The sequence below is a fragment of the Lissotriton helveticus genome, chromosome 5_1 (assembly GCF_964261635.1).
Source record: "Lissotriton helveticus chromosome 5_1, aLisHel1.1, whole genome shotgun sequence".
Lineage (NCBI taxonomy): Eukaryota > Metazoa > Chordata > Amphibia > Caudata > Salamandridae > Lissotriton > Lissotriton helveticus.
This window is the reverse complement of record NC_136065.1, coordinates 937,730,924-937,756,835: the sequence shown is the minus strand read 5'-3', so window position 1 is coordinate 937,756,835 and position 25,912 is coordinate 937,730,924. Positions and strand designations below refer to the sequence as shown.

The 25,912-nt window shown below is 43.8% G+C and overlaps 1 protein-coding gene across 2 annotated transcripts in view; it reads left to right on the top strand.

The window, feature by feature from the left end:
- BTAF1 (B-TFIID TATA-box binding protein associated factor 1) overlaps nt 1-25,912 on the top strand; it is a 984,515-nt gene that overhangs the window by 28,328 nt on the left and 930,275 nt on the right. For both annotated transcript variants that reach the window (XM_078643429.1, XM_078643428.1), the window contains exon 2: nt 20,017-20,140. In XM_078643429.1, the coding sequence (XP_078499555.1) occupies nt 20,017-20,140 (124 nt within the window). The remainder of the gene's footprint in view (nt 1-20,016; nt 20,141-25,912) is intronic.

The following is a 25,912-nucleotide window of genomic DNA, read 5'->3' as shown; positions in this document are numbered from 1 at the left end:
GGGGAGCCAGGTATATTCAACGTTTTTATAGTTATCCAGGAGAGTGTCAGCCGTTCTCTCCATTGGCGAGGCATGCTACAACCTGGCATGCCACTGGGTCATCGAGGGCACCACCGTTCTCCCCCCGTCACCCCCCCAAAGTATCCTGCTGTCTTGGCGACCCCTAGACATAAACATATAATCGAGCGATTGCCTGATGTTTGGCGTTTAAGGGTCTCACCAAAAAGAGCCTGGCATGTATGCGATCTGGTTCCCTAATATTTCTTTAATTTTATATAAGACTTCAGACCAGAAAGGGCGGATTACGGGACAGTCCCACTATGTGTCGGAAATATTCGAGCAACCTGCACCTTCTCCAGTAGCGGTCAGACGGGTTGTGGGACATTCTTTTGAGTTTAGTGGGGTAGAGATACCAATCATACAGTATTTTACAATGTTTGTCTGTCGTCCCCATAGAATGTTTGAATCTAGATATGTCGAGCCCTAGCTTTTGCCATTGCTAGTCTGAGGTTGTGTCCCCTAGTATAGTGGTTCAAAAATGCATGTGACGTGGCTGAATTTTTGGGGAGGCATCCATTAAAAGAGAGTAAAGGAAGGATATTGTACCTTTAGCCCCCCTCACTTGTCTTTCCAATTTTTCAATTGGAAAAAGGGCTCTACTGGCTGCTACTCCAGTCTGGGAGAAGTACCCAGTGTTTCAGTTGAGTGTAATGGTATCTCTCAGAATTGGTCAAAGTCTCGTTGGCAATTTTCAAAGGTGAGAATATCCCATCCATGAAATGTCAGAAATGTTGAAATCGAAAGGGCCTGGTATAAGTGCTGGTGGAAAGGCAGGGTTAAAATGAATAGGCGTAAATGGAGAGGACAATGTAGTCCATGCAGCTGATCGATTCACATTATCCCTTTCTTTGAGTCGTGTTTGTAGATGTGCTGAGGTCTGCAATAGGGGTTCTGTCCGCCGTTCGGCTTACATGAAATGTCCCAGACATAGTGTAGTGTCCTACCACTGCCTGATCCATATGAAGCCAGTGTTTATCGAATTCTCTCAGAGACCATTTACATATCACTCGTTGCTGCATCACCTTATAGTATGTGGGAAAGTCAGGAAGGGCCAACTTGCCAGCCTCCTTAGGTAAGCGCAACAGTTAATAAGGGAGTCTTGCTCTGCGATCCTACTAAATAAAGCTGGTCACCAGAGAGCATAGCGTCGGGGGGGGGGGGGGGGGGGAGGTGGGGAATGACTGTTTCAATTGGAAGTCCCTGAAAAAGATATTGAAACCGTGGCAAGTCATTTTTGTTGCATGCAACCTAGCCATGATGGATACATGGGAGCCCTACTTTTAAGATCAGCTTTAATTTTTTTTTATTTATTATTTTTTTTTTATGCTTAATATTGTTTTTTATTCACAAACTGCACTTGTTTTTTTTTTAAACGTTTTTTATTAAGAGTTTCATCAGGATGATACAATCAGCGTGTCAAGAAACAGTTGTCAACAGTATTTTCTCCATAGATAACATCATTGATAAGCGTTGGTTCTTTGCATTCACATGCTATCATTGTATTACAGTTTTTATGACTTCAGTTCGATCTTTACCGCTCCACCGCCCCACCCCCACTCTGAATCCCCGCCGCGTTGAAAGGCAACCAAGCCAGCGATAAGCAAACATATAGTAAAACCGTGCACTGCTCTCAAAATTGCATTATACAATTGAGGTATACATTCATGTACCACCGGTCCCTCCCCAACCAGCTTTAAGTTTTTGAAGAAGCTGGCGATAATTTGCTCAATATCAATCGGAAATCATGGGAGTGATTTTACTACCCAAAAATGTAAGGTCCATCATGCTCATGGTAGGGGTTAACAAATGTTTCATAATAAAGCTGCACTACTCCTTCTAATTTGTCATAATAAAAAGATCAAATCTACAGTGTCTGATATAATGCTACCCAATGATTCATTCAGGCTATAGCTGTTAATATTGGCTTGTCCGAATAGCCAACTCAGACCAACTTTCTTGAGCATACATTTTCCAGTGAGGTGACTACTGGGTATACTGTAATAAAATTACATATGTTCAAAAATACAGCTGTCAAAACAATCCTCATTAGGCCCTCTTGGGAGGGATTTTATTTTATCATAATTTAAATCTTCTATCCTCATTGTTTCTTCCAGTGGATTACCAAAACACTTGCACACTATGGTAATCTGTGGTTCCATGTAACAAAGCTCCTTCCTACTGACTTTAGCACAGTGTAATGACAAAACCACTCTTGAAAGAATATTGCCTTCAGCACATGCTTTTTATAAGTTCGTCCGGCCTACTGCCTTTGTCATAGGGTTTTGTAATAAAATGGTCAAATAGAATGAACCTATAAGACCTACAGCTTTTATTATTGGCATGATGCCATAACCAGCACTAGCCTACTTAAGTTTGCAGAAACTAGCATCCATCATGCACACAGTTCTAAAAGTCGCATTTTTGTGTAACCGTAGTTACAAAAACAATATACAGCCCCTCTCAAAGATTTAACAAGGATTGTAACTGTGAAAATTGTCTGCCTCTGATTGGGTTAGTCATGGGGGACTGATGCAAAAACCTTTGCTTACTATGGTAATCGAAGATTTCTTATAACAAAGTACTTCTCCAGAGCCTGTAACCTGAAGTGATAACAAGTCACCATTAATGGTGTACCATCTTTAGCAAATGCTTTTCACACTAAAGAAGCCAGGCATACTGCCTTTTCTTACTAAAGAGATCAGACCTATGGTATCAAACAGAACTCTTCCCAGTGAAGCAATTTGGCCTGTAGCCTTTGCCATTTCCATGTCACCATACCCAACTCAGGCTTAATGTATTGAGTGTAAACTGTTTCACAATACAGCCACCCAGCATAGAGACATTACATTGCAAATGTTTCAAAATTATGGCAGGCAAAGCAATATACTATCTCTTGTAAAAGGGCCTAACTGGTATTATTGCAGTGAACATATTCTGTCTCTACGGTGTGTTTAAGGGGATAACCACAACAAAACCCTTGCCTGCTTTGGTAAGCTGTGAGTTAAATTGAAACAAAAGGCCTCTATGCAAACTTTAATGCATAGTAACAGCAATCCACTCTTAAAATACCTGACTTAAAATACCTTGACTGTAACATGTGCTTTTCACAGCAAGTATGTATGGTCTACTACCTGCTTGGAACTCTTCACAATAAACAGATCAGGCATATAGCCTTGATCATTGGCTTGCCATCATAACCAGCTCAGTTCTGTTGTATGACGTGTAAGGGAGAAAGTGCTACGTGTGCACTCTTTTTCACTGGAAGCACACAATGTCTGCCAGGTCAAATGCTACCCTCAAGAAAACTAACATATGGGTGGAGCTCAAGCCTCTCTCTCACTAGTACTTTCAGGAAACACCTGTTCTGTATATACGTAAGGTCTGTTGACAGTTTCCATGTGAAGCCTGACCTAACAAGCATTGGCATAGCCAATGTGTTTCACCTTTGGAAATTTTGGAGGAAACCTGCGAAGAGGCACTCCTGTACTAAAATCTCATTCAGTTGTAACCACTATTGTATATATATATTATACAACAGTCCTCTAAACCACCTACTGCAGTAATGATTGTCACAATAAGATTCACTTGTGTGTTCGACATGTTAACTGTACTTTGTGCCTTCAGCTGGGTTACAATGACCTCCGTGAATTCAAACTGTGTAAATAATCAATATAATGTTATTAATGCGATGCTGAAAACCATTCCGTGCTAATGTGGTACTACGAATCTGATATAGCATTATCGTAAAACGCTACATCTCAGAAATGCTAAACGTTGTTAATGTCTGTAAACTCACCTTACTTGACACTCAGGTGAAAGTGTGTGAAATTGGTTACATCTAAGTTAGGTTTACGTAACAAACGAACACATACAAAAACATGAGACCTATGAAAAATATCACACACTATGTCTATTGAGAATACTCGCTGTGTGTTGGTGACTCGTTGGTTTACACTGACTGCCAAAAGGTTACCAAACTGTACACGAAATATCGGGCATGTAATTAGCGGTTTAAACACTCAGGGGGTTTATGTACTCTGAAGTTGCTTCGCCGTGCGATGGTGCAGCAGTCACCAAGGGGAGGCGCAGTCCAGAGTACGTGGTTCACTTTGAGGAAAAAGCACCAATTCCATGTTGTTCCAGGTGAGTGTTTGGCTGGGAGCGGTAGGAGGTGAAGTGACCAACAGGAACCTCTTCTCCACGTTGAACAACATATCTGGGTACTACTTCAGAAGCTTCCAATAGATAAAGTGCAACCTGAGCACTGTGTTGTTAAGAATGTGTGCTTTGTAGAATATTAAGTGTTACTGATTATCCAACCGACCCACTGATCAACCTTCAGCGACTAAAAATGGAGTTAAAGCCACCTCAGAGGCATCATGAATTATGTCAGGGGTGTCTGGCAGATGTTTGTTATTGGGACATAAAATCACGGATACATTTTTCCTGAGTGTAACTTGGGACGCGGAGGCTAAATGAGGATATCTGCAACAAAAGCATTACCCTGCTGACCTATATTATAATTTATGAGCTAAAAACTTGTGGCCTACAATTCTTATGTAATTCTTTGCAACACACATAAATCATCCAAACTATTTATTTATTCAATCAAGTCTGTGGCCCAAGGAGCCCCGATTCCCTTTCCCCTCCTGCTCTCGATAGATTGGAACAATGATAAATGGTATAGAAGCTAATAGGCATCGATTATGACAATAAAGGGGACCTCAAATGAGGAACGAATGGCAGAGCAGAGTTTATATTATTTGATATAGAATTGTTAAGTATATAGTGAAAATCTTAACGTAAAAATATAAGTACCGCGCAGACTACACGCCAGAGAAGGCAGGCAGACCTGTAAAAAGATTATTGGGGAAAAAGGAAGAGGGAAAAAAGTTATAAATAATTGATCATACCATAACTATAATAAGTAATGATACATATGGTATGAATAGAGTGACATGGTCCCAAAAAAACTGTGTATATTGCATAACATGTAATATATTGAGGTAATGTTTTATATTACTAAAATGTTAATAAAGATTTTTTTTTAAAGTCTGTGGCCCAAGATTACACAGAGGTCATTCAAATAACTCTTGCCATGTTACCAGTGCCATACCTGTAGCACATCTCTGCATCGGGTGCATGGACCTTAAAATGAATTCTATTTGACATTCAATGAGTGAGGCTGCATGGTCTTTAGGGTGAGAGTTTGTGTAAATAATGCAAAGAGGTACTGTCACTGAATAGTCCCTGGTGGTCTGCCCGTCATCACTCCACCACCTTTCTGCCAAAACAGCTCCACCCTCAATGTATGGGATGCCGACGTGAGTGCTTTCCATTTCGGTACTGGATATGTCAACTAGTGAGTTCCCTCAAGAGTTGGATAGTCCAGGGCAACCTCTGCAGGCACCTTGCTGGCCTTTTAGAGGAGCGGACCGCTTCAGTACAAACACAGGCGTACGGGACTCCTCTGATGTGGAGTATTCCGTTTGCACAGTTAGAAACATTAAACAACATATAAATATTAATTTTATGCAAAAGAAATGGTACATTGAGATGCCCACACTTTCAGAAACAGCGGAGAGTTTCAATCTTTTGTTTAATTTAATGACTTTATGGACAGAATTCCTTAAACTTAGATTTTGGAAACTTTAAACAAAGGTGTTTGTAATTCAGACAAGGAGAGAGGCTGGGTTACTGTCAGCACAGTCTTAAGGCTCCGGTTATATTCTCCTCTGCCTCTACTCTGGGTCTCTAAGCACTGTGAAGAAGAGGAGAGGTGAAACAATGGCGCTAGTCTTAAAATGTATTTAAACTAAGCACTTTATAGTCAACATAAGCAGTGAGGGCACTCACTGAAGATTCATCTCCGCTCAGCGCAACTCTGGTCAGATCACTTGTATGCAAATTAAAGGGGTTGCGTAGAAAGTGGGCGGAGAGCTGAAGCCAGGATTTAAAGGCGCAGGCACTTCTAAGGAGTGCTCGATGTAAATAAAAATGAATCTGGTGCTGCGTTAAGGGCTCAGGCCTCCAAAGGCATAAATTAAAAGAACATCGCGCAAAGTATGTTGTGGCAAAGAGTGCCACAACAAACATACACTTGAGGGAAGTGCTTGATTACATTAGAGTGTGACGGCCGTGAATAAGGTGCCATGCTAAGTGGAAAATGCTCAGTCTGAATGTAAAAAAAAAAAAGTTCCAAAGACACAAAATACCATGGCATAAGTGGAGGAGGACAAGTTCTGCAGCGATACTCCGTTTGAGTTAACAATTGAGACAAAGGTGGGACTAGAGGGAACTATAACCCACTTAAAAAAAAAAGTTTTTATTAAAGGACACTGGCAAAAGCCAGTCTAAAGCTAGAGGCGGGCTGTAAGCACAGGGAGTGAATACAACATGTCTCGAGACCGTGTATGTGCTGCCTAGGCTCGACCTAAAAAGGAACAAAAAGAGCAAACAAACATACAAGATTGCCTGGAAATAAAACCACAAGGGTGGAGTGGAGCACACATTACTTAATCTCTATTTGTAGGAAAGTTGAGTCTCTTGGCAACTAGTTCCAACTTAAAACAGGAGAATAACTTATTCTAAAATAAGATTTAGTGAAGACGTACGCCCTGACAGGCAGTTTACAGAGTGCTTATTGTTTGCTGTTATACTGCAGCTGTACATGGAGGCTAAGTATAGCACCTGTAGTCAGTCCATTCCTGGTAGGTATTTCTGACCATTCCTTTCCATTGTCCCTCATTGGGTTTATCATTTATGGACACTGTGCCAAGTTAGCCAATCACAAGTCTGAATAGGTTTACCTACTACATGTTTCCATTAACGTTCTGAGTTTTCCTTTAAATATGTAAATTGTGCATTCCTCTGTCTGGATTTCTTCTCAGACTCTTAACTGATATCCATTTCCCTCCGTATGTGTTTTTGCCAGTCTTTCAGCTTACATTGCTACTGTGACACTGTCATAAAATGTTCAACATTTTATCTATCTCTAGAAGGATCTTTGCTCCTTTTGCTCTTTTGTGGCACATATAGTGGACTCTAGTAAACCATGGACCGTTTAAACTCGTATCTGTTTGCATAAGTAGCATACCTAGTTATTCTCTGTAGCCTGGTGACTTTTCCAGTTACAGATTCATTCAGATATGGTCTCCATACTGCGTCCGTGGCACAATCTTGAAAGATTGTTGCTTGAGCTGAACTCTTATATGGTTCATTGTCTTTGTTGGAATGATTGGAAGTCTCAATTTCTTCCCTCAGTGAGATTTTAGTTATATTTGTGTCTCATTGATTTCAGGCTCGCCTGCTGGTAAGTCTCTTACATCTCGCTGCATTTGCCAATCTAATGAGTTTCCTGACTTTTGCGTGACGTTATGCGTTTATTGCAGGTAATGCTGTTCCACTGCCTACTCCCCTACTTTAGAGTTCCTTGATGTTCATCTCTTGATGTGGAAGGTAATTGTCTCCCTCCTGTTATACCTCATTCACACCTGTCACTTTGGTATCTGCATCACCTTTTGTGACTTTGTTGTGAAGTGTGGATAGGTATTGAGGGTTTCTCTGAAATAATTACTGATCTCCTTGCCATGTCGTCTTCATTTACTTCTTCAGAGTTTCTCCTTTTGATCTTGTGACCTGCTTGTGACATTTCCCCATGCCCCTCACTCATCCACTTTGTGGTGGGATTCTAGGGTTTTAACATCTGTACAGTAGCCAGGGAAAAACATATTTTCCTTTGTAGTTGGTCTGTTTGCACTTTGGCTTAATTTGGCCGTAGAACATTTATTTGCAGTTTCCTTTTGCAAGTTCTCTGGACCCCACGTGAATTGCATGATTTCCCAACACATCCCTTCCAATAGGACAATACATGCAGAGTAAACCTTGTGGTATAAGTGGGCACGCTAACTGTACTGCACCTAGGACTTAAATGCAGTGAATTCAGTGTGCATATACCAGAATGTTTACTTTGCATGCGTTTCTCATATGGTAGGACTCCAGTCCTTTACACTGTTTGTGAGAAGCGTGCATTTTGTGAAACTTAATCAGTGCTGATTGCATTACCCATGATGCCAAGTCCTTTAGAAATGAATGTCGAAACGACACTGGTTTTCTTTACTCAATTGTGTGCTTTCTGATTGTAGCCACAAAGAGTGTATGCAAGTTGCATGTGTAACGTACGGAGTGTAGCAATTTCTCCATACTAATGTGGCATTAGCGCATTAATGAAGTCCCTCCCGTCTTCTCGGAAGCCCTTTTAGTCGTGTATTTGTATAGTGTTTGTTTGCCACTCGATTGACTGAAAAAACAGCTAACTTAAGAGTAGCTCAGCTGGTTTTCAGTCCTACACCTCCCATTTAAATGACGTATTGCATGAGGTCCATTGTCTACAGGGAAATGCATGCACATGTTTGCAAACCAAGTAGAGTAAAATTATCAAGCGCCTTTTCCTTTAGATCTGTTTGGTTTCAAAATGCCTCCGCAAATCACATTTATCGTATTTGAAAGCAAGGAAAACAGAATTAAGCTAAATTGTCAATGTATCTTATACGAAAGCTGTTGGTTAAAAATCAAAAAGTAAAATCAGTGGTGCCAGAAATCTGCATGACACCAGCAACTATATTGTCTGTATTTATAATGTTCATTAGCCTCCTCTGATTTAGCCCTTATTGATTAGCACAAGGGTATCTCCGCATACATGAAGCAGTCTGACAACCCCCATATAATTTCGTAGGAATGCAGGTACTGAATTGTAGCTCTTTATAATTCTATGTCGGGACCATAGGCAAGGATTATGCTTTCTTTCTTCGTTTTTTTTTAATTAAAAAGCCATGTTAAGCATCAGAAAAACTACAAGTCCCATGAACACTAGGGGTAAAGCTCATAAGAGTTCAACTAGCGTCAGCCAATCTAGACAGCGCAATGCCAACATAGTTCCTCTACCGAGTCCTTTCTTCCGAGTACTATGCTTATTATCCTGTACATGGGCGTCTTACTTTAGTATTGGATATATTTGGCAGAATACTTACTTTGCACAAAGTTACCTTTTTAGTAGGAACAAATACCAAAACCCATAAACTAGTAATCTGTCATCCAGCATTTAAGGACAATCCTTGGTAGTACGAGGCGGAATGCCTGAAACCATATGAAAGTTCAGTTCAGTTCAAATGACTTTATTTCGATCACTATAGATCATAAAAGTACAACATACAGCACAGGCATTTGCAACACAAAACATTAAACATTTAAAATACACGTTCACAGTCCTTTACAAAAGCAGCACAGTGAAACGATAATTACATTCTAAAATGGACCAGAGAAATCCATCAAAAAAATACTTTAATAACAGCAATAAAAAACAATGAATGTCTTGGTTCATTTAAAAAAAAACATAGTCCACACAGAATAGTTCGAGATACATGATACAGTTTAACAAGACCCTGCAATCCGGGTCAGCTTAGGGACTATCAAGGGAACACTTGGCACGCCTGATCCATATTGCCGTTAGAAACTTGGCTGTACAGAACACGGTAATACGAGATGTATTTGTGTACAGTATTCTGTACTCCTCCTTATATTTGCTTACTCCCAAGTTTCTACATAGTGGGGCTATCCATTTGGATCGAAACTGACTGTACAAGGTACAGAAAAAAAAAACATGCTAGAGTGACTCGTCCCCATTGGCAACAGGTACAACTTCCATCCACCATGTCTCCTGCTTTACACCATTTACTTTTAAAAGTATTTACAGGTAGGCAGCCATACCTAAACTGTAGGTATAGTTTCCTTGCTAAAGGAGGTACAATTTCGTCTTAAGTGTCCTTGATTGACGTAATCGGTTTAACATTGATAAAAGCAGCCGAAAGTGATCCTTTACAATTAATTACAAGATCAGTCTCAACAATACCCCAGTAAACCGCTTTGAGTCTGGATTTGTTAATCTGACTCAAGGTTTCTGGTTGATCCCAGTATGCACCTAGGCTTAGCATCTGTAACAAATTCTTAAGGGTCCACGACCACAGATCTTGCCCACACGTTTGTGTCATTAATTCATGGAGGCTCACCCTATATGACTCGAGTGCTGCGGTAGACCATAGCCGGTGCCAGAACATAAGTATTCTAAGCTCAGTTTTATGAGTAACTTTTTTCTGGCCTAGATCTAAGTAGAGGGGAGTCAACGGGTGGACACCGGAAGATTTAGCAGAGATCTAAAAAATCTGTTCTATTACTGGCAAGTGACTAGATTTTGAGCTGTCCCACAGCTCTGCACCGTATAAAACTGCACCTAGAGCTTTGACAATATAAATCTCTAGCGCCGGTGCCACCCATCTGGATATAGTTTTCCTATGGATTTTCGCTATATTTGCCGTTTGTTGGATCAGGGATAGCTGTGCCCTCCCCATCTGTGGAACCCAACTCAAATTCTGGGTAAGTTTAATGCCAAGGTAATCTAATTCGGCCATTAATTCTAAAGGGGTGCCACCCACATACAACTGCTTCTTACCTTTAGTCTGGGGGGGAAAACGCATACATTTAGTTTTAGAGCTATTTAGCTCCAGCCCCCGTTCCAGCCAAATTGCCTGAAAGTCGTTCAGCAACTGTTGGAGCCCCTGAGGCGACTTAGAAATAAGCAGGGTGTTGTCCGCAAAGAGGAGTGCAGGAACTCTTCGTCCTCCTATTCTTGGTGCGTCACAACCATCCCTGCTCAAGAAGTTCATAACCTCATTTATGTACAGGGTAAACCAGGTGGGTGCTAATGCGCACCTCTGTCTTACTCCTTTGTCAATATGGAACGCCTCCGTTAATGCCCAGTTTTCCCCGCACCTCGCTTGTGCCAGGGTATCCACATGTATAACCGCAAACAATTGATGGACGGAATGCTGACAATGCAAACCTTCACCCAGTCAAAAGATCTGGGTTAAATCCACCGTTCTTTTGCCACCTACGCCACCCCAGTTTGGACCCAGCCATATGCAAATCAGTCTTGACCCTGTGCCTCATGGGAACAGTCCAGACTGAACTGCCAGGCCAGGTCCTCCCTGGACCGGAAACAAGCATCCTGGGACCGGTTTCAGGGTATGTCACCCTTCTTAAGCCAGGCTAGCTTGAATCCAGTGGCACAGTGAGCAAGGGACCCAAGTCTGGGCATACCTATCCCACTTAGGGCGAAAAGTGTTACAGCAAACAATTGTTGGACGGAATGCTGACAATGCAAACATTCTCCTCCAGTCAAAAGATATGGTTTAAATACATCATTCTTTTGCCCACTATGCCACCCCAATTTGGACCAAGCCATATGCAAATCAGTCTTGACCTTGTGCCTCATGGGAACAGTCCAGACCGAACTGCCAGATCAGGTCTTCCCTGGACCGGAATCCAGCATCCTGGGACCGGTTTCTGGTTATGTCACCCTTCTTCAGCCAGGCTAGCTTGAATCCCTATGTAGCCTTAAAATGTTCAGAAGGGGAGCCGGCACTCGCATACTGTTGTAATATTCCCCATGTCCCCTCTACCGTCCTTTCCCCCCCTGCTCTTTCCGCTGAGATGGTTCACCCTTAGAACGTTCACTTGAAGGCTGCTGTGGAATGTTCGTTCTGTCATATTCAGCATCACCCAGTGCCTGCAGCTAAGGGTGCGTTTTCTTCTTTGAACAATAAACAGAACTTGTGACTTACCTGTTGGTGTATGGTCAAATTACTACACCTTTTGTGGCGACGAGGACGGGATGCTGTGACAGGGACAGCGGCGCATCCTTCCCTGTGATTGTTCGTCTGCAGGTGGCTCGTGGTGGCTCAGGGTCGATTAAGTGCTCAGGTTCAGCTGAGGCACTGGACCCCTGGATGAAGAAGTTAAAGGCTATTCACACAGTGTAAGGTGAATTTTCCGGTGAGCTGAGAACACTTTGGCGAGTCTGCCTGTCCTTGTTGAACTGTCTAGTGGGTCTCCTTCATGACGGTGAGTGCCTCGAGTTTGGAGAAAATTGATGGAGTGAGTCCTTAATTTGCTTTTGGACTCGTCGGTGGTGCGATGCTTTGTGAAGTTAAATTCTAACCTTCCGCCTCTGTTGCCCCTGTGTGAAAGCGGAAAAGGAAAGCGTAATCGACGACTCCTGTTCCTATACATGGTTTTGCGTTGGTGTCTGTGGCGGCGATTCGAATGAAGTGTTGTGGCCCCGGCGGAGGATCGAGTCAAGTTTCGTGGCCCTTGTGAGGTCCGGAGTGAAGATCGTGTGTAAAGTTTAACTTCACGCATGCTTAGAGTGTGGAGGTTTCTAAGCGCTCTGGTCCGCGCCGTGAGTCCGTGGTGTGGTGGGAAAGCCTAGCGTCTGGTGTTCCCAGCGGCGAAATCTTCTTGGCTAACACTGTACGGAAACGGACCAGGAAATTACCTTCTGGGGGGAGAATTCATAAGAGTGTGGCAACGGTTTCAGAGCTCAAAACAGGCTTTAGGGGCTAAACAACGTTGTTCAGTAGCGCAATTCTAGCTTCTTCTGTGGAAGCTGAAACACAACGTGAAGGAGCTTCTGCGTTGAATCCACCACAGAGAGAGTTCCCGCCTCTATTTTCTAGAGGGGCGGGACAGGCAGTAATGCGTCGGCTATAGAAACAGGACTCGAGACTTTCATATAAACTAAAGTAAAACGTTTGACTTAACAAATTGAGGGTGTTTTGAAAACATAACAAAAAACGTGTGGATAAACATGTAAGGGCATTGTTATTGTGAGTATTATTATTATAGATTTTCTGGAGCTTTGCCTTAATCTAATGTATAACTTAACTGTTTGAAGTGACACTATTTTTATTGAACATTGTTCATTCTTTCGTCATCATTTGTGCGAACTTATACTGAAATGAGCAGAAGTGGTGTTGGATGTACTCAGATTTTCAGATTTTTGAACTTAACGAATTCTAAACCCAAGTTTAACTCTTTCCTGTGTCCACATGGCATGCTCAGGGATGAATCAGCCACCTCCCTTCCTGAATAAATTGGGGGAACCTGACATTCCATGGAAAAGATGGGAGGGTATATTTAAATCGTATTTAATTGCCATTGGGGGAAGAAACTACTCGAGTACAAGAAAGCAACACATCTTATTGCACAATTTGTGGATTCGGGGCAGAAAGGTCTTTGAAGATATCACTGGAAGGTTAGTTGAGGATGAGCCTTTAGAAGAAGAACAGGTGGGTGATGTATATGAATACACGTTAAAGAAACTTGAGGCACACTTCAAAACGGCAATGTAGTCTTAGAAAGGCATACGTTTTTCAAAAGAGTTCAAAAGAAGGAGGAGAAAGTATCTTCGTATATTGCTGTTCTAAGAGGTATGTCAGCTACCTGTGAATTTGGGCCACTAACAGATTCCTTGATCAGAGACCAGCTGGTCAGATGTACAAATGATCAGAAGGTTCGGGAGGAGTTACTTACACGTAATCCAGATCTTGAGGAAGCCATCAGTATAGCAAAAGGTTTGGAACACACTGCCCATTGTATGAGAGAGATGAGAGGGTCAGAAAAGAATAATTCTAAAACTATTGTTAGTGAAGAGGATGTCTGCAAGATAGGAACTAGAGGCAGAGAGGAAGTTAAGAAGAAAGTTGAGGAATTGCAATGTTATAGGTGTGGCAGTGCTAATCATTTGGCAAACAATTGGAAGTGTCCAGCCAGAAATATGATGTGTAGGAAGTGTAACAAAAAGGGGCACGATGCAAAGTTTTGTAATGTTGTTGGACCCAAAGTGCATTTGGTTGAGAATCCAGAGGAAGAGAGGGAGGAGGTAAAAACCTATATCTTTCAAATTAAAGATTCTGAAGTAGAGGATGAAATAAAATACCCTAGCTGTGAAGTTGGGTTGGATGGCCAGAAATTTATGGTATATGCTGATTCTTGTTCTCCGTTCACATTGATAGCTAAGAAAGATTTTGAAGAGAGATTTGGGGAGGGGATGTTAGAGCCGGAAAAAGCAGACCTCTCTCCAGCTGGTTACAACAAAGGACCCATACCTCTAGAAGGCATGGTTAGGATGAGGATTTCATTTAGAGATAGGCACACTGTTGGCAAAGTGTACATAACCCAACAGGGTTCGAGTTTGCTAGGGTGGAGGCATCAGAAGGAATTGGGGATTAAACTTGATCCCAACAATCACGAACAAGTAATGTTGATAGAGCCTCCTGCCATTGGATCTGATTTGGTGGAGGAATTCACGGATGTGTTCAATGATAAGCTGGGTTTATTGAAAAACTACATGCATAAAATTGTCCTTAAAGAGGGTTCAATCCCGGTAGTACATAAAACACGCTCCATTTCCTTGATGATGAGAGAACCACTGAGACTAGAGATCGAAAGGTTGAAGAGTCAAGGTGTCATACAAGAAGTTGAAAGCTCGGCTTGGTTGGCGCCCATTGTTATCACGACTAAGGATGGGGGGTGGAGCATAAGACTTTGTGTAGATTTAAGGTCCTTAAATGCAAACATTCAAGTCGACAGACACCCATTGCCGAGAATTAATGAAATGTTAAGTACAATTCAAGGGGCCAAATTTTTCAGTGTCCTGGACTTATCCTCAGCATATTATCAGAGCAGGTTACATCCTGATTCCCAGCTCTTGACTGCCTTTACCACCCCATTCGGCAACTTCAAGTTCTTGAGAATGCCGTTTGGGCTGGCATCTGCAGCCTCTGCTTTCCAAAGAGCTATGCAACATGTGCTGAAGGATTACCCTAAAACTCTGTGTTTCCAGGACGATGTGTTAATTTATGGGTCTAATGAGAAAGAACATGACTGCAATGCACGCACTGTGCTAGAAGAGCTGAGAAAAGTGGGGTTTAAAACTAAGAAAAGCAAATGCAAAATAGGTGTATCATCAGTGGACTACCTTGGCCATACAATATCGGAGGAGGGCATAAAACCTAAGATAGATCTGGTGGACGCAATAAGAAGAGCTCCTATCCCAGTAAACCGAGATGAAATCCTGTCTTTTTTAGGTTTGGCAGAGTACATGTCGAAATACATAAAGAACTTTGCAATGATTTCCCAACCTCTGAGACCTGGTGAAGAAGGATGCGGTATTCAAATGGGGAACTGAACAGATCACAGCAATAGAGAATATCAAGAAAGCGATCATATCTGCACCTTTCATAGGGAAGTTCAATGTGGAAAAAGACACAGTAATCTTCACCGATGCCAGTGCTAAAGATATTGGAGCCACATTGGCTCAAAAGCAAGATTCAAAGATAAATGTGGTAGCTTTTGCGTCCAGAACCCTCACGGTGTCAGAACAGAATTACTCCACTGGAAAAAGAGGCACTGGCGGTATACTGGGCGGTGAGGCACGTCAGCTTTTATGTATGGGGAATACCATTTGAAGTGCACACAGACCACAAACCTCTATTGTCTTTATTCAGCAAAAAAGAAGTAGAAAACATGACACCAAGGATTGCAAAATGGTGCATTGGTCTACAAGGGTATAACTTCAGGATGGTACATCTTCCTGGTCCTCAAAACAAGGTAGCTGATTTTTTATCCAGGGCCCCGGTAAAATGTGATTTGGAGGATGACATGGAAAAAAACATGGTCTTAGAGATAAGACAATCAGCCATCACAAAAGACTTCTGGAACATGAACATGGAAAAAGATGATGTCATTCAAAAGGTTAAAAAACTGGTAGTTGAAGGGTGGCCTAGTAAATGTAAAGATTTGCCATGGGATTTGCAGCCGTTTTGGAATGTGAAAGATGACCTATCTATTGTTGGGGAAAACGTGTACAAGTCAGGAAAGATAGTTCCCCCGGTAGGGTTGTTAAATCATATTGTGGACCTCACACATGAAGGACATATGGGCAGAAGCCTCTGCAAAGCAAAGTTAAGATCTGAGTATTGGTTCCCTAAAATGGATCAATTAATGGAAGATAAAGTCAAAGAGTGTTATGCGTGTGGGTCCCGAACCATAAGGAGGGCTCCTCTCATTCCGGTACAAGTTCCTGAAGCACCATGGGACAAGCTAGGACTGGACATCACGGGGCCCCTACATGTCAAGGGTTCACATGAATTGTATCTACTGGTACTTATAGACTACCACTCAAATTGGATCGCTCAAATTTGTACACAATATCGACACTAAGGCAATTTTATTGTTTTTAAGTGACACATTTTCTAGAGAAGGCATCCCCTCCACTTTAGTCACAGACAACGGAGTACAGTTGGTGTCGGAGGAAATTATGGTCTTCCTAAGAGATTTGTCTGTGAACCATGTGCGTTCTCCACTGTACTGTCCAAAGTCAAATGGTAAAGTAGAAAGATCAAATAGAATGTTGAAAGATTGCATTCAATTAGCTGGAAGGTCTGGTTTACCGGTGGAGCAGGCATTAAGGGATATGTTATGGTCATATCACACAACACCTAGCCTCAGCACAGGTTACTCACCTTTCGAATTATTGAGAGGAAGGAAAGCGGGCTTTAAGTTGTCACCCAACTGGTTGTTTCCTAAAGAGCCAGTCAAAGTGAACAAGGAAGACTTCAGAAGGGATGTAGAGTCACGCCAAGACAAGTATAAGAGGTGGTATGACAAGAAATGGGGTACCAGAGAAAAGGTTCTAAGACAAGGTCAGTTGGTCTACATAAGGAAACCGGAAGGGTTGGGCAGGAAAGGGGACAAGTATTTTGCCCCAGAAAGAATAAAAGAGGTGCACAAAAACATGGTCACTTTGGAGAATGGAAAAAAATGGAGCATGAACAGAGTAGCCACAGGAGAAACTGGTGAGGAACTGAGTGTGAGCAATGGGGTGGAGAAGAGAGAAGAGCTGGGAAGGGAGCCTCCGTTGAGAAGAGGTATCAGACCTTGTAAAGCGCCAGGGTGGCATCAGGATTTTCATTGTGAATAGTGTTTGTTGCCTATTCAATCTGTCATTTGACCTAGGGTCTACTTCATGAGACTCTTCATGTTCTATTGCTTGATTTCTTCCTGGTCTTTCTTCTACTTCTTACTCCTCTACCCCCTACTGCTTCTTCTGTTTTTTCCACTTTCTTCTTTCCCCTCCTCTTCTTATCTCTCCTGCTCTGACTCCTCTGCTCCCTTTTCCCTTAGGAAGGAAGAGGTGTTGTAATATTCCCCATGTCCCCTCTACCGTTCTTTTCCCCCCCTGCTCTTTCCGCTGAGATGGTTCACCCTTAGAACGTTCACTTGAAGGCTGCTGTGGAATGTTCGTTCTGTCATATTCAGCATCACCCAGTGCCTGCAGCTAAGGGTGCGTTTTCTTCTTTGAACAATAAACAGAACTTGTGACTTACCTGTTGGTGTATGGTCAAATTACTACACATACCTTCTAGAACTTCCAATAGCTTTACTCTGGGGACCATATCAAAATCGGCTTGCAGATCAACAAAGGCAACATACAAGTTGCCGTTGTTGATCACCACTTCCCTGCAATAGATACAAGTGAAACTGAAGATTTGATCTAAGGTGCTCACTTGTGCTCTAAAACCTGCCTTCCACTCTGAAATGATGTTCCCCTCACAAATCCAATCCTGGAGATGGGTGAGCACCTGTTTGCAGAACATTTTCTGCAGAGTGTATGAGGCCTGTAGTTCACTGGGAGTGCACGATCCCCCTTAAAGATGTTAGCTATTTCTGCCAACTTCCATGATTGGGGGATTTCCAAGCCCGAGAAGATACTATTAGTGAGCAGATTAATATATGGACCGCAAATTTCTGAGTTTTCTCTGTATAGATCGTTGGGTATCCTATCAGGTCCCGGGGCACGTCCAGTAGCACAGGAATGAATTGCCTTTTCGGTCTCACTAGGAGAGAATTGCTAATTATTGGGCTCAAATCGGACACCACCAGAATGTAAGATGCCACGATCATTTGTCATCCTGAGCTTATTTGCATACAGTTGACTAAAATGTGCTACCAACTCTTCTGGTTGAATCAAAAAATCGAGCACTGGTTTGTTCCCATTTGAGACCACAGCTGCAGTTTTCCAAAATTCTTTGGTGTTCTTATTAGCGAGGGCCTCACGCAGGTTTGACCATAGCGAATCTTCCCACTCCCTCTTTGCATTTGTAATCACTTCCCTGTGGTGTGCTCTAGATTTAGCAATCTCTACTTGCGATTTAGTTTTAATAGCCGCAAGGAGCTCACCTTTAGCCACTCTACAAGCATTGTTGTACCAAGACTTGGGTTTAAGGCATGGTTTCTCTTTTCTTCTTGACTTGCCCAAGACATCTCTTATTTTCGCCCCTGACATAGCATGCTTTTTTACCATCGTATCGTTTATCAAGTCGCTAGGACGTTTGGACAGATGTTTGTAGTCCGCAATAAGGATTCCCTTGAAAATATCAAGGGCTGCAGGGTTTTTAACTACCCACTCCCACCTGATAGATCTAAGATTATTGGTGGGCTGGAGTGCTCCAATATCAAAGTTACCCCCACTCTCATGGCGTAAGGTTGTTTTAATACATAGTGTCAGACTAAGGGCTTTGTAATCGCTGTCTTGTCGGTCCATCACTTTCATATATTTGATGGCAGGCCAAAGTTCACCTTGTACCAAAAAGTAGTCTTTTCCGCTGCAATGGCCGGTTTCTTAAAAGTGACTTTACCATGGCGATCCAAAGGACATCCGCCATTGGTGGCTCTAAGGTCATGATTGAGTGTTAATGTCAGCAGCTGGCCTGCCTTTGGAGACCAGCTTACTTTAGGTAATTCTAAGTGGGATATGTATAGGTCTGAGATATCTGAGACCTGGATGAGAACATCCACTCCTAACACCTCTCAGGAAGCCTTTCAAAGCGTTCTCCTCTCCTACTTTCGCAGGGTGGTTTGCTGGATTACTCAAGAGGCAGTATTGATGTCAATCTGTTTGGTGCTCATTCAGCGAGAGGGGCCTTGGTGTCCAAAGCCTTTTCTTTAGGCAAGAGGCTTGAGTACATTAAGAATGCAGTTGACTGGTCCCCTGATCGCACATTCAAGAGGATTAACTTCAAACAGGTTCTGGATTTAGCCTCTCTAGTGATAAGCTAGCTTTAACTTGCATAATCTTTGCCTCAGGTCCTAACATAGATTGACAATTTTCCTAGCTACCTTGAAAGAAAGCTTCAATTTTATTAAGGACACAAAAGCAAGGATTAACCCACTTCACAGAATAGTACATATTCAGTTTACCTTCCCTAATAAAGGATCCTTATTATAAAGAATTATTACAGAAATCCCTAATTTCCTTTTTATATAGTGACAGTTCTTTGAAGTTTAATTCTAAATTGAATTTTGGTTAATTATGTGAACGATTTTACATCATATGTGAACTATTTGTTTTTTCATACTAGTGACTGTTCTTTTCATTCTTAAGAAAGGACCAGAATATGGATTAGCACTGTAGACGAGGAACTGAAAAGACCTGGATTGGCTGGACTGGATTTCCACTTTCCACGTGTTTTGGGGAAATGTCGTTTGTGTTATTGCTTGGTTATAAGATGCTGCTGATAAAAGGAATAAATTAGAAAGATGTGCATAATCCTCGCCTGTGTGTCCTTAATAGAATTGAAACTTTCAAAGTATCGAGGATTTTTTTCATTCTCAGCCATTGTTTTGCCTTCAAATGCACTGCTTAGTTGGTGATCCAGGATGCCTGTAAAGTGACCACATTCAAATTTGGCAGAGGAAATTATAATTCATAGTAGGGGAAAACAAAGCCCTGTTACTTTGCCTTTGGTATGGTTTTTGGGGTATATTGCACCTACTGTCACTCTTTCGGTCAAATTTTCAAAATGTCCATAGTTTGCAAGATTTGTCCATACCTAAGTATATATGTTTGTTACATAAGAACTGCCTTTTTTTCCTTTTTGGATGGAATATTCCTACCCTAACTAAAGCAGTACAAACGTCTTCACGTGTTTTCTCCTTTTAGAACTACTTTGTACCTATACTTAAGTTGCATATATAATTGTAACTTTTCTTTTTTTTTAGGCTTGATCGTCTTTTTATCTTGCTGGATACTGGCACTACCCCAGTGACGAGGAAAGCAGCTGCACAACAACTAGGGGAAGTTGTAAAATTGCACCCCCATGAACTTAATAGTCTTTTAACTAAGGTATGTCAGTTCTTGTTCATCCGATTTCTTTATTTTTTTAAATTGTATTTCTTTATTTCCTTACTAGAGGTCACTCCAGTGCATTTTGTTATGTATGACCAGAATTATGTGCTTAATATGCCAGTCTTGTGGAAGGTTTTGTTGCAAAAGAAGAGTAGGTTGCACTTGGATGACTACCTTAAGTCAGAGTTTAAAAAAAATATTATTAGGGTTTCGAGATGCTGTTGTACTCAAAAAGGGCTTGGAGCCCACCCTTTGCTTACTATTTGTTGGCTTGCGTAGCACTCTTCTTTACAACAACATAACTCGTCTTGGAAGGTCTAACGTTTCCGTTCCTCTCTATGGAGCAGGAACCAAGCCCAGATTGATTCAACTTGATCAGTGCCCGTCCGTTGCTCACGACATGATTGTGGTACTAGTTTGTTCTGTTTAACTTTTAGCGTCCAACAAACAGAAGGCATGTGACTGGCAAAAACATGTCCAGCAGGACAAACAAAATTGCAAAGATTTATTTTCTATAGTTAACATTCTTTTATTTTGCCAAACCTTATTTTCTCACTTGGCACTCATGTTTTCTTTTCTTTTTCCTCGTGGGCGCTGTTCTCAAAAGTTGAGGATTATTTTATTGCAAAGTGACATGGTTTCTTTGTGTCCTTTCTGAAATGATGCTTTAACACCTAATCATGCAGTACACCTAAGTCAGCCCCGCTCCAGTCCTCCCCACACCAACCAAACCCACTCCAGCCCGAACCACTCACCTTATTCCACTCCACCACACTCCAATCCTCCCAACTCACCCCACTCCTGTTCGCCCCACTACCATCCTAAGCCATCTGTCCCACTTTAATCTAAAACAATCTGCCCCAATCCAAAAGTCTGCCCCGCTCCAATCCAAAACAGTCCGCCCCACTCCAGCCCACCCCAATCCAACCCACTTCAATCTACCCCACCCTAAACTAGTACACTCTAATATAATCTATTTTAGTCCACTCCACTCTATCCGACCGCCCCTCTATCTGACCGCCTCTCCATCCCCCACTCACTCTGGCCGCCCCCCACTCACTCTGGCCGCCCCCCACTCACTCTGGCCGCCCCCCACTCACTCTGGCCGCCCCCCACTCACTCTGGCGGCCGCCGCCCCTACTCACTCTGGCCGCCCCTACTCACTCTGGCCGCCCCTACTCACTCTGGCCGCCCCTACTCACTCTGGCCGCCCCTACTCACTCTGGCCGCCCCATCTCACTCTGGCCGCCCCATCTCACTCTGGCCGCCCCATCTCACTCTGGCCGCCCCATCCTACTCTGGCCGCCCCTACTCACTCTGGCCGCCCCTACTCACTCTGGCCGCCCCTACTCACTCTGGCCGCCCCATCTCACTCTGGCCGCCCCATCTCACTCTGGCCGCCCCATCTCACTCTGGCCGCCCCATCTCACTCTGGCCGCCCCATCTCACTCTGGCCGCCCCATCTCACTCTGGCCGCCCCTACTCACTCTGGCCGCCCCTACTCACTCTGGCCGCCCCTACTCACTCTGGCCGCCCCTACTCACTCTGGCCGCCCCTACTCACTCTGGCCGCCCCTACTCACTCTGACCGCCCCTACTCACTCTGACCGCCCCTACTCACTCTGACCGCCCCTACTCACTCTGACCGCCCCTACTCACTCTGACCGCCCCTACTCACTCTGACCGCCCCTACTCACTCTGACCGCCCCTACTCACTCTGACCGCCCCTACTCACTCTGACCGCCCCTACTCACTCTGACCGCCCCTACTCACTCTGACCGCCCCTACTCACTCTGACCGCCCACTCACTCTGACCCCCCCCACTCACTCTGACCCCCCCCACTCACTCTGACCCCCCCCACTCACTCTGACCCCCCCCACTCAGTCTACTCCACTCCAATCCAATTCACCCCAAACCAATCCACCCACTGCAATCCAATCTACTTCACTCCACCCTACGCCAATCCAATTCACCCCAAACCAATCTAATCTACCCCACCCCAGTCAATTTAACCCACTCTACCCTAATCCAATCTATTCCATCCCACTCCACTACCTCAATCACTCCACTCTACGCCACCCCACAACACTGCACTCTGGCTCGGAACTCTACTCCCCTCTACTTAACTCTGCAGCACTCTACCCCCCTCCTCCCCCCAATCCACTCTGCAACACTCTACTCCAGGGTTCTCCAAAGTCGATTCTGGAGGGCTGGATCCATGCCAGATTTTTAGCATATCCCCATTTAGATAAATGTAGTTATCTTAAAAATCTGGTATGGTTTCGGTCCCACCAGGACAGACTTTGGAGAACCCTGTTTTACTCCAACAAATTCAGACACTCCACTTTAGGACACTCCACTAACTGTTAGCCATGCTGAATATCAGCCTCACTGGTGTACAACATGGCAAAACACATTGTCAAAGCCAATAGCTCTTGTATAAGCGAGACCTATTAGCTTTGCCAATTGTTGTTTAATGCCACCAACCACCCTGTCTACTTGCTCTTACCATAGCATATAGCGAAATAAAGGAGTTGCTGATTTCATGACAGGTCATATTTTAGTGTACACCAATGCTTCTCATTGGGTGTTACAAATTGGAGTTTTTTCAATGATGTGCTGACAAATCCATTGGCATCTAAAGTAATCTTGTCTATTTTAATGCTTAACCGACCCACACCAAGCCTTTGAGGATGCCTCATGCAGAACGCAAAGTACCATGTCCTGTGATGTCTGGCATTGAGCCCTCTCACAACCAAACAAACAGCCTTCGGGCCTCCTCCACCTTTGGGCTCCGGTTGGCACTGACCAAGGATTTGGAGCTGACACCGTTTCCGTTCTGACTCTTATTCAGCCCCTAGATCTTCCACAAGCATTGAACTTTCAAAGCTTAAGACCCTTTTGATACCCAAGATTCCATTGACGGCTAACTCAGATGACTCTGAACAACCTCTCCTACAGAACCTGCTGGAGGAATTGGGTGCGAGGCAAAATGGATTTTCATGCATCCCTTAAACTGGGTAAATCTCAAAGCTTCCTCCAGCAACACCATCGGAGACTTTGCCTCGGAAGAGTAAACTAACTTTGGATGAACAGTTAGCTTTGGACTCCCCTCCAGCTTTGAGGCCTAAAAATCATAAGGACAGGGGTACCAGCTCTCTCTCCTACTTTCCTCCTCATTCATCCACCTCCTGCCGTCACCACCACCTACTGTGTCAGTCTTCATTGCCTCACCACTCCTCCTATGCGAAAGGCAGTCCTTTACGCCTATTGGTCCTTATAAGACCCTGTTTTACCCAAAGCCCACAGATAACCCGTGGGAAGACTGATGTACATTTCCCAGGGGATCCAGATCTGGATCATCATTATCCTATAAGGGTATCTCCCCTGGACAACATCATGGACTGCCATGCGATTCAATGGCCAGCTACTTTTCTCAAAGTGAATGTGCACGTCCTCCATGACCAAGATTATTTTCTCATGGAAGCCTTGTCAAAGTCACAGAGAACTGTACAATTCCTCTCTATGTTAAAATGTATACTAACATCAGCCCCAATACCCTTAAAGAGTCTCGAGGCCACAGTGGTAACACTACAGGTTGAGGGAAATAAATCAAGCCTTTTCCTAATGACCCACACAAGAAACAATTGATGGACGGAATGCTGGACTATGCAAACATTCACCCCCAGTGTCAATGATCTGGGTTTAATCCATCATTTATTTTCTCACCACACCACCCCAGTTTAGACCTAGCCATATGCAAATCAGTCTTGACCCTGTTCCTTGCAGGAACAGTCCAGCCCGAACTGCCAAGCCAGGTCCTTCCTGGACCCGTAACAAGCATCCTGGGACTTTCCACAAGCGCAGATCCATGAAGTGACCAACCATGGTGTGTAAAAAAACCAAACAAAAAAAAAACAGGACCCTGAAGGGAAACAGCTCTGACTCTAAAAACGAATCCACTGCAGGGGAGGGTGGGTGGGTCGGCAAGGAATCTGCGGCTAGATCAGGCCTCTACCAGATAAGGAGTTACCAAAGGTAAGTAGCTTGCCCATCTGATGGAGACCTCTAGCTGCAAACGCCTTACCTTTGAACAGATCCCAAGCAATACCATCCCGGAGGAGGGACTCCTGAAAAGTTTTAAACCAAAACGTCCTGCAGAGCAGATGGCCAAAAAGGCCCTTGCTACTGACCTGGTTGTCCAGGCAGGGACGTTTGGTGAACTTGTGAAGAGGCGCCCACGTGGCTGCCTGCCAGATGTCAAGGACCAGGACACCATGCTGAAGAGCAGTGGTAGCTGCCTTCGCCTTGGTAGAATGGGCCAGAGGCCTTCAGGAGTCTGTTTCTTTGCCATGGCGTTACATCTTTATACAGAGGATGACCCAACGTGAGATGTTCCTCTTCTGTACAGTACGCCCCTTCTATGCTCCAACATCCCCCACAAAGAGTTGGTCATCCACCCGGAACTCTTCAGTGCAGTCCGGGTAGAATGACCATGATCTTTTTAGGTCCTGAGGGCAGAGACTCTCCTCTTATGTAGAGGGGTGAGGAGGAGCATAGAAGGTGGGCACGGTAACAGGTTGCCCTAGATGGAAAGGTGTCACCACCTTAGGCAAAAATGAAGCCCTAGTGCAGAGGACTACTTTCCCTGGAAAGACGGTCAGGTAAGGAGGCTGGGATGACAGAACCTGCAATTCGCTCGCCTTCCTGGCAGAAGTTATTGCCACAAAGAAAACTGTTTTTATAGTGAGCAGAGTGAGGGGGCAATTGCGTAGAGGTTTGAAAGGTGCACACATCGGGTAGGTGAGAACCAAATTAAGGTCCCACTGGGGCATGATGAAAGGTGAAGGGAGAAACAGATGAGTAAGCCCCCTCAGCTATCTATGTACAATAGGAGACTTAAAAAGTGACAGTTGATCTGGCAACCAAAGGAAAGCAGAAAGGGACAAAAGGATGCCCTTTTGAGTGCCAAGAGCAGGGCCCTACTGGGCTAAAGAAATGATAAAGAGAACAATAGCAGAAAGGGAAGCAGACAGGGGCTCAACAGACCGTTCGGTACAGTATTTTAAAAAACAATTCCCCATCGGCAGGCGTATACCGATTTCGTGGAGGGACATCTGGCTGCTGGAATAACCTCACAGACTTCGGGAGGAAGGTCAACAGCCGTTAACTGTCAACGCTCAATCTTCACGCAAGGAGGCAGAGAGTGTATAGGTTTGGGTAGAGAACCGAAGAACTTCCCAAAGGGGCAGCCTCATCGGAGGATTGATACTCATATGCACAAACTCGGGATCCCACACTCTCTGTGCCCAGTCTGGAGCCACATGAATGACTTGTGCCCAGTCGGTCCTGATCTTCTTGACAGGAGTGGTATGGGCGGAAAGGAGTACAGGAGGCCTGTGCTCCACTCCAGACAAAACGATACAAAAGGGGAAGATGGACGGAGCGTTTGAGCAAATCAAACACTCAACCCCAGTCAACTGATCTGGGTTTAATCCATCACCATTCTTTAGCTCACTCGGCCACCCCAGTTCAGACATGGCCATATGCAAATCAGTCTGACCCTGTGCCTCATGGGAACAGTCTAGCCCGAACTGCAAAGCCATGTCTTCCCTGGACGGGAAACAAGCATCCTGGGACCGGTTTCGGATTCATAATCCTCATCAGCCAGGCTATCTTGAATCCGGTGGCCAAGTGAGCAAGGGAATCACGTCTGAGCATTCCCTGCCACACTTAGGGCGAACAAAGCGATACAAAAGGGGATGATGG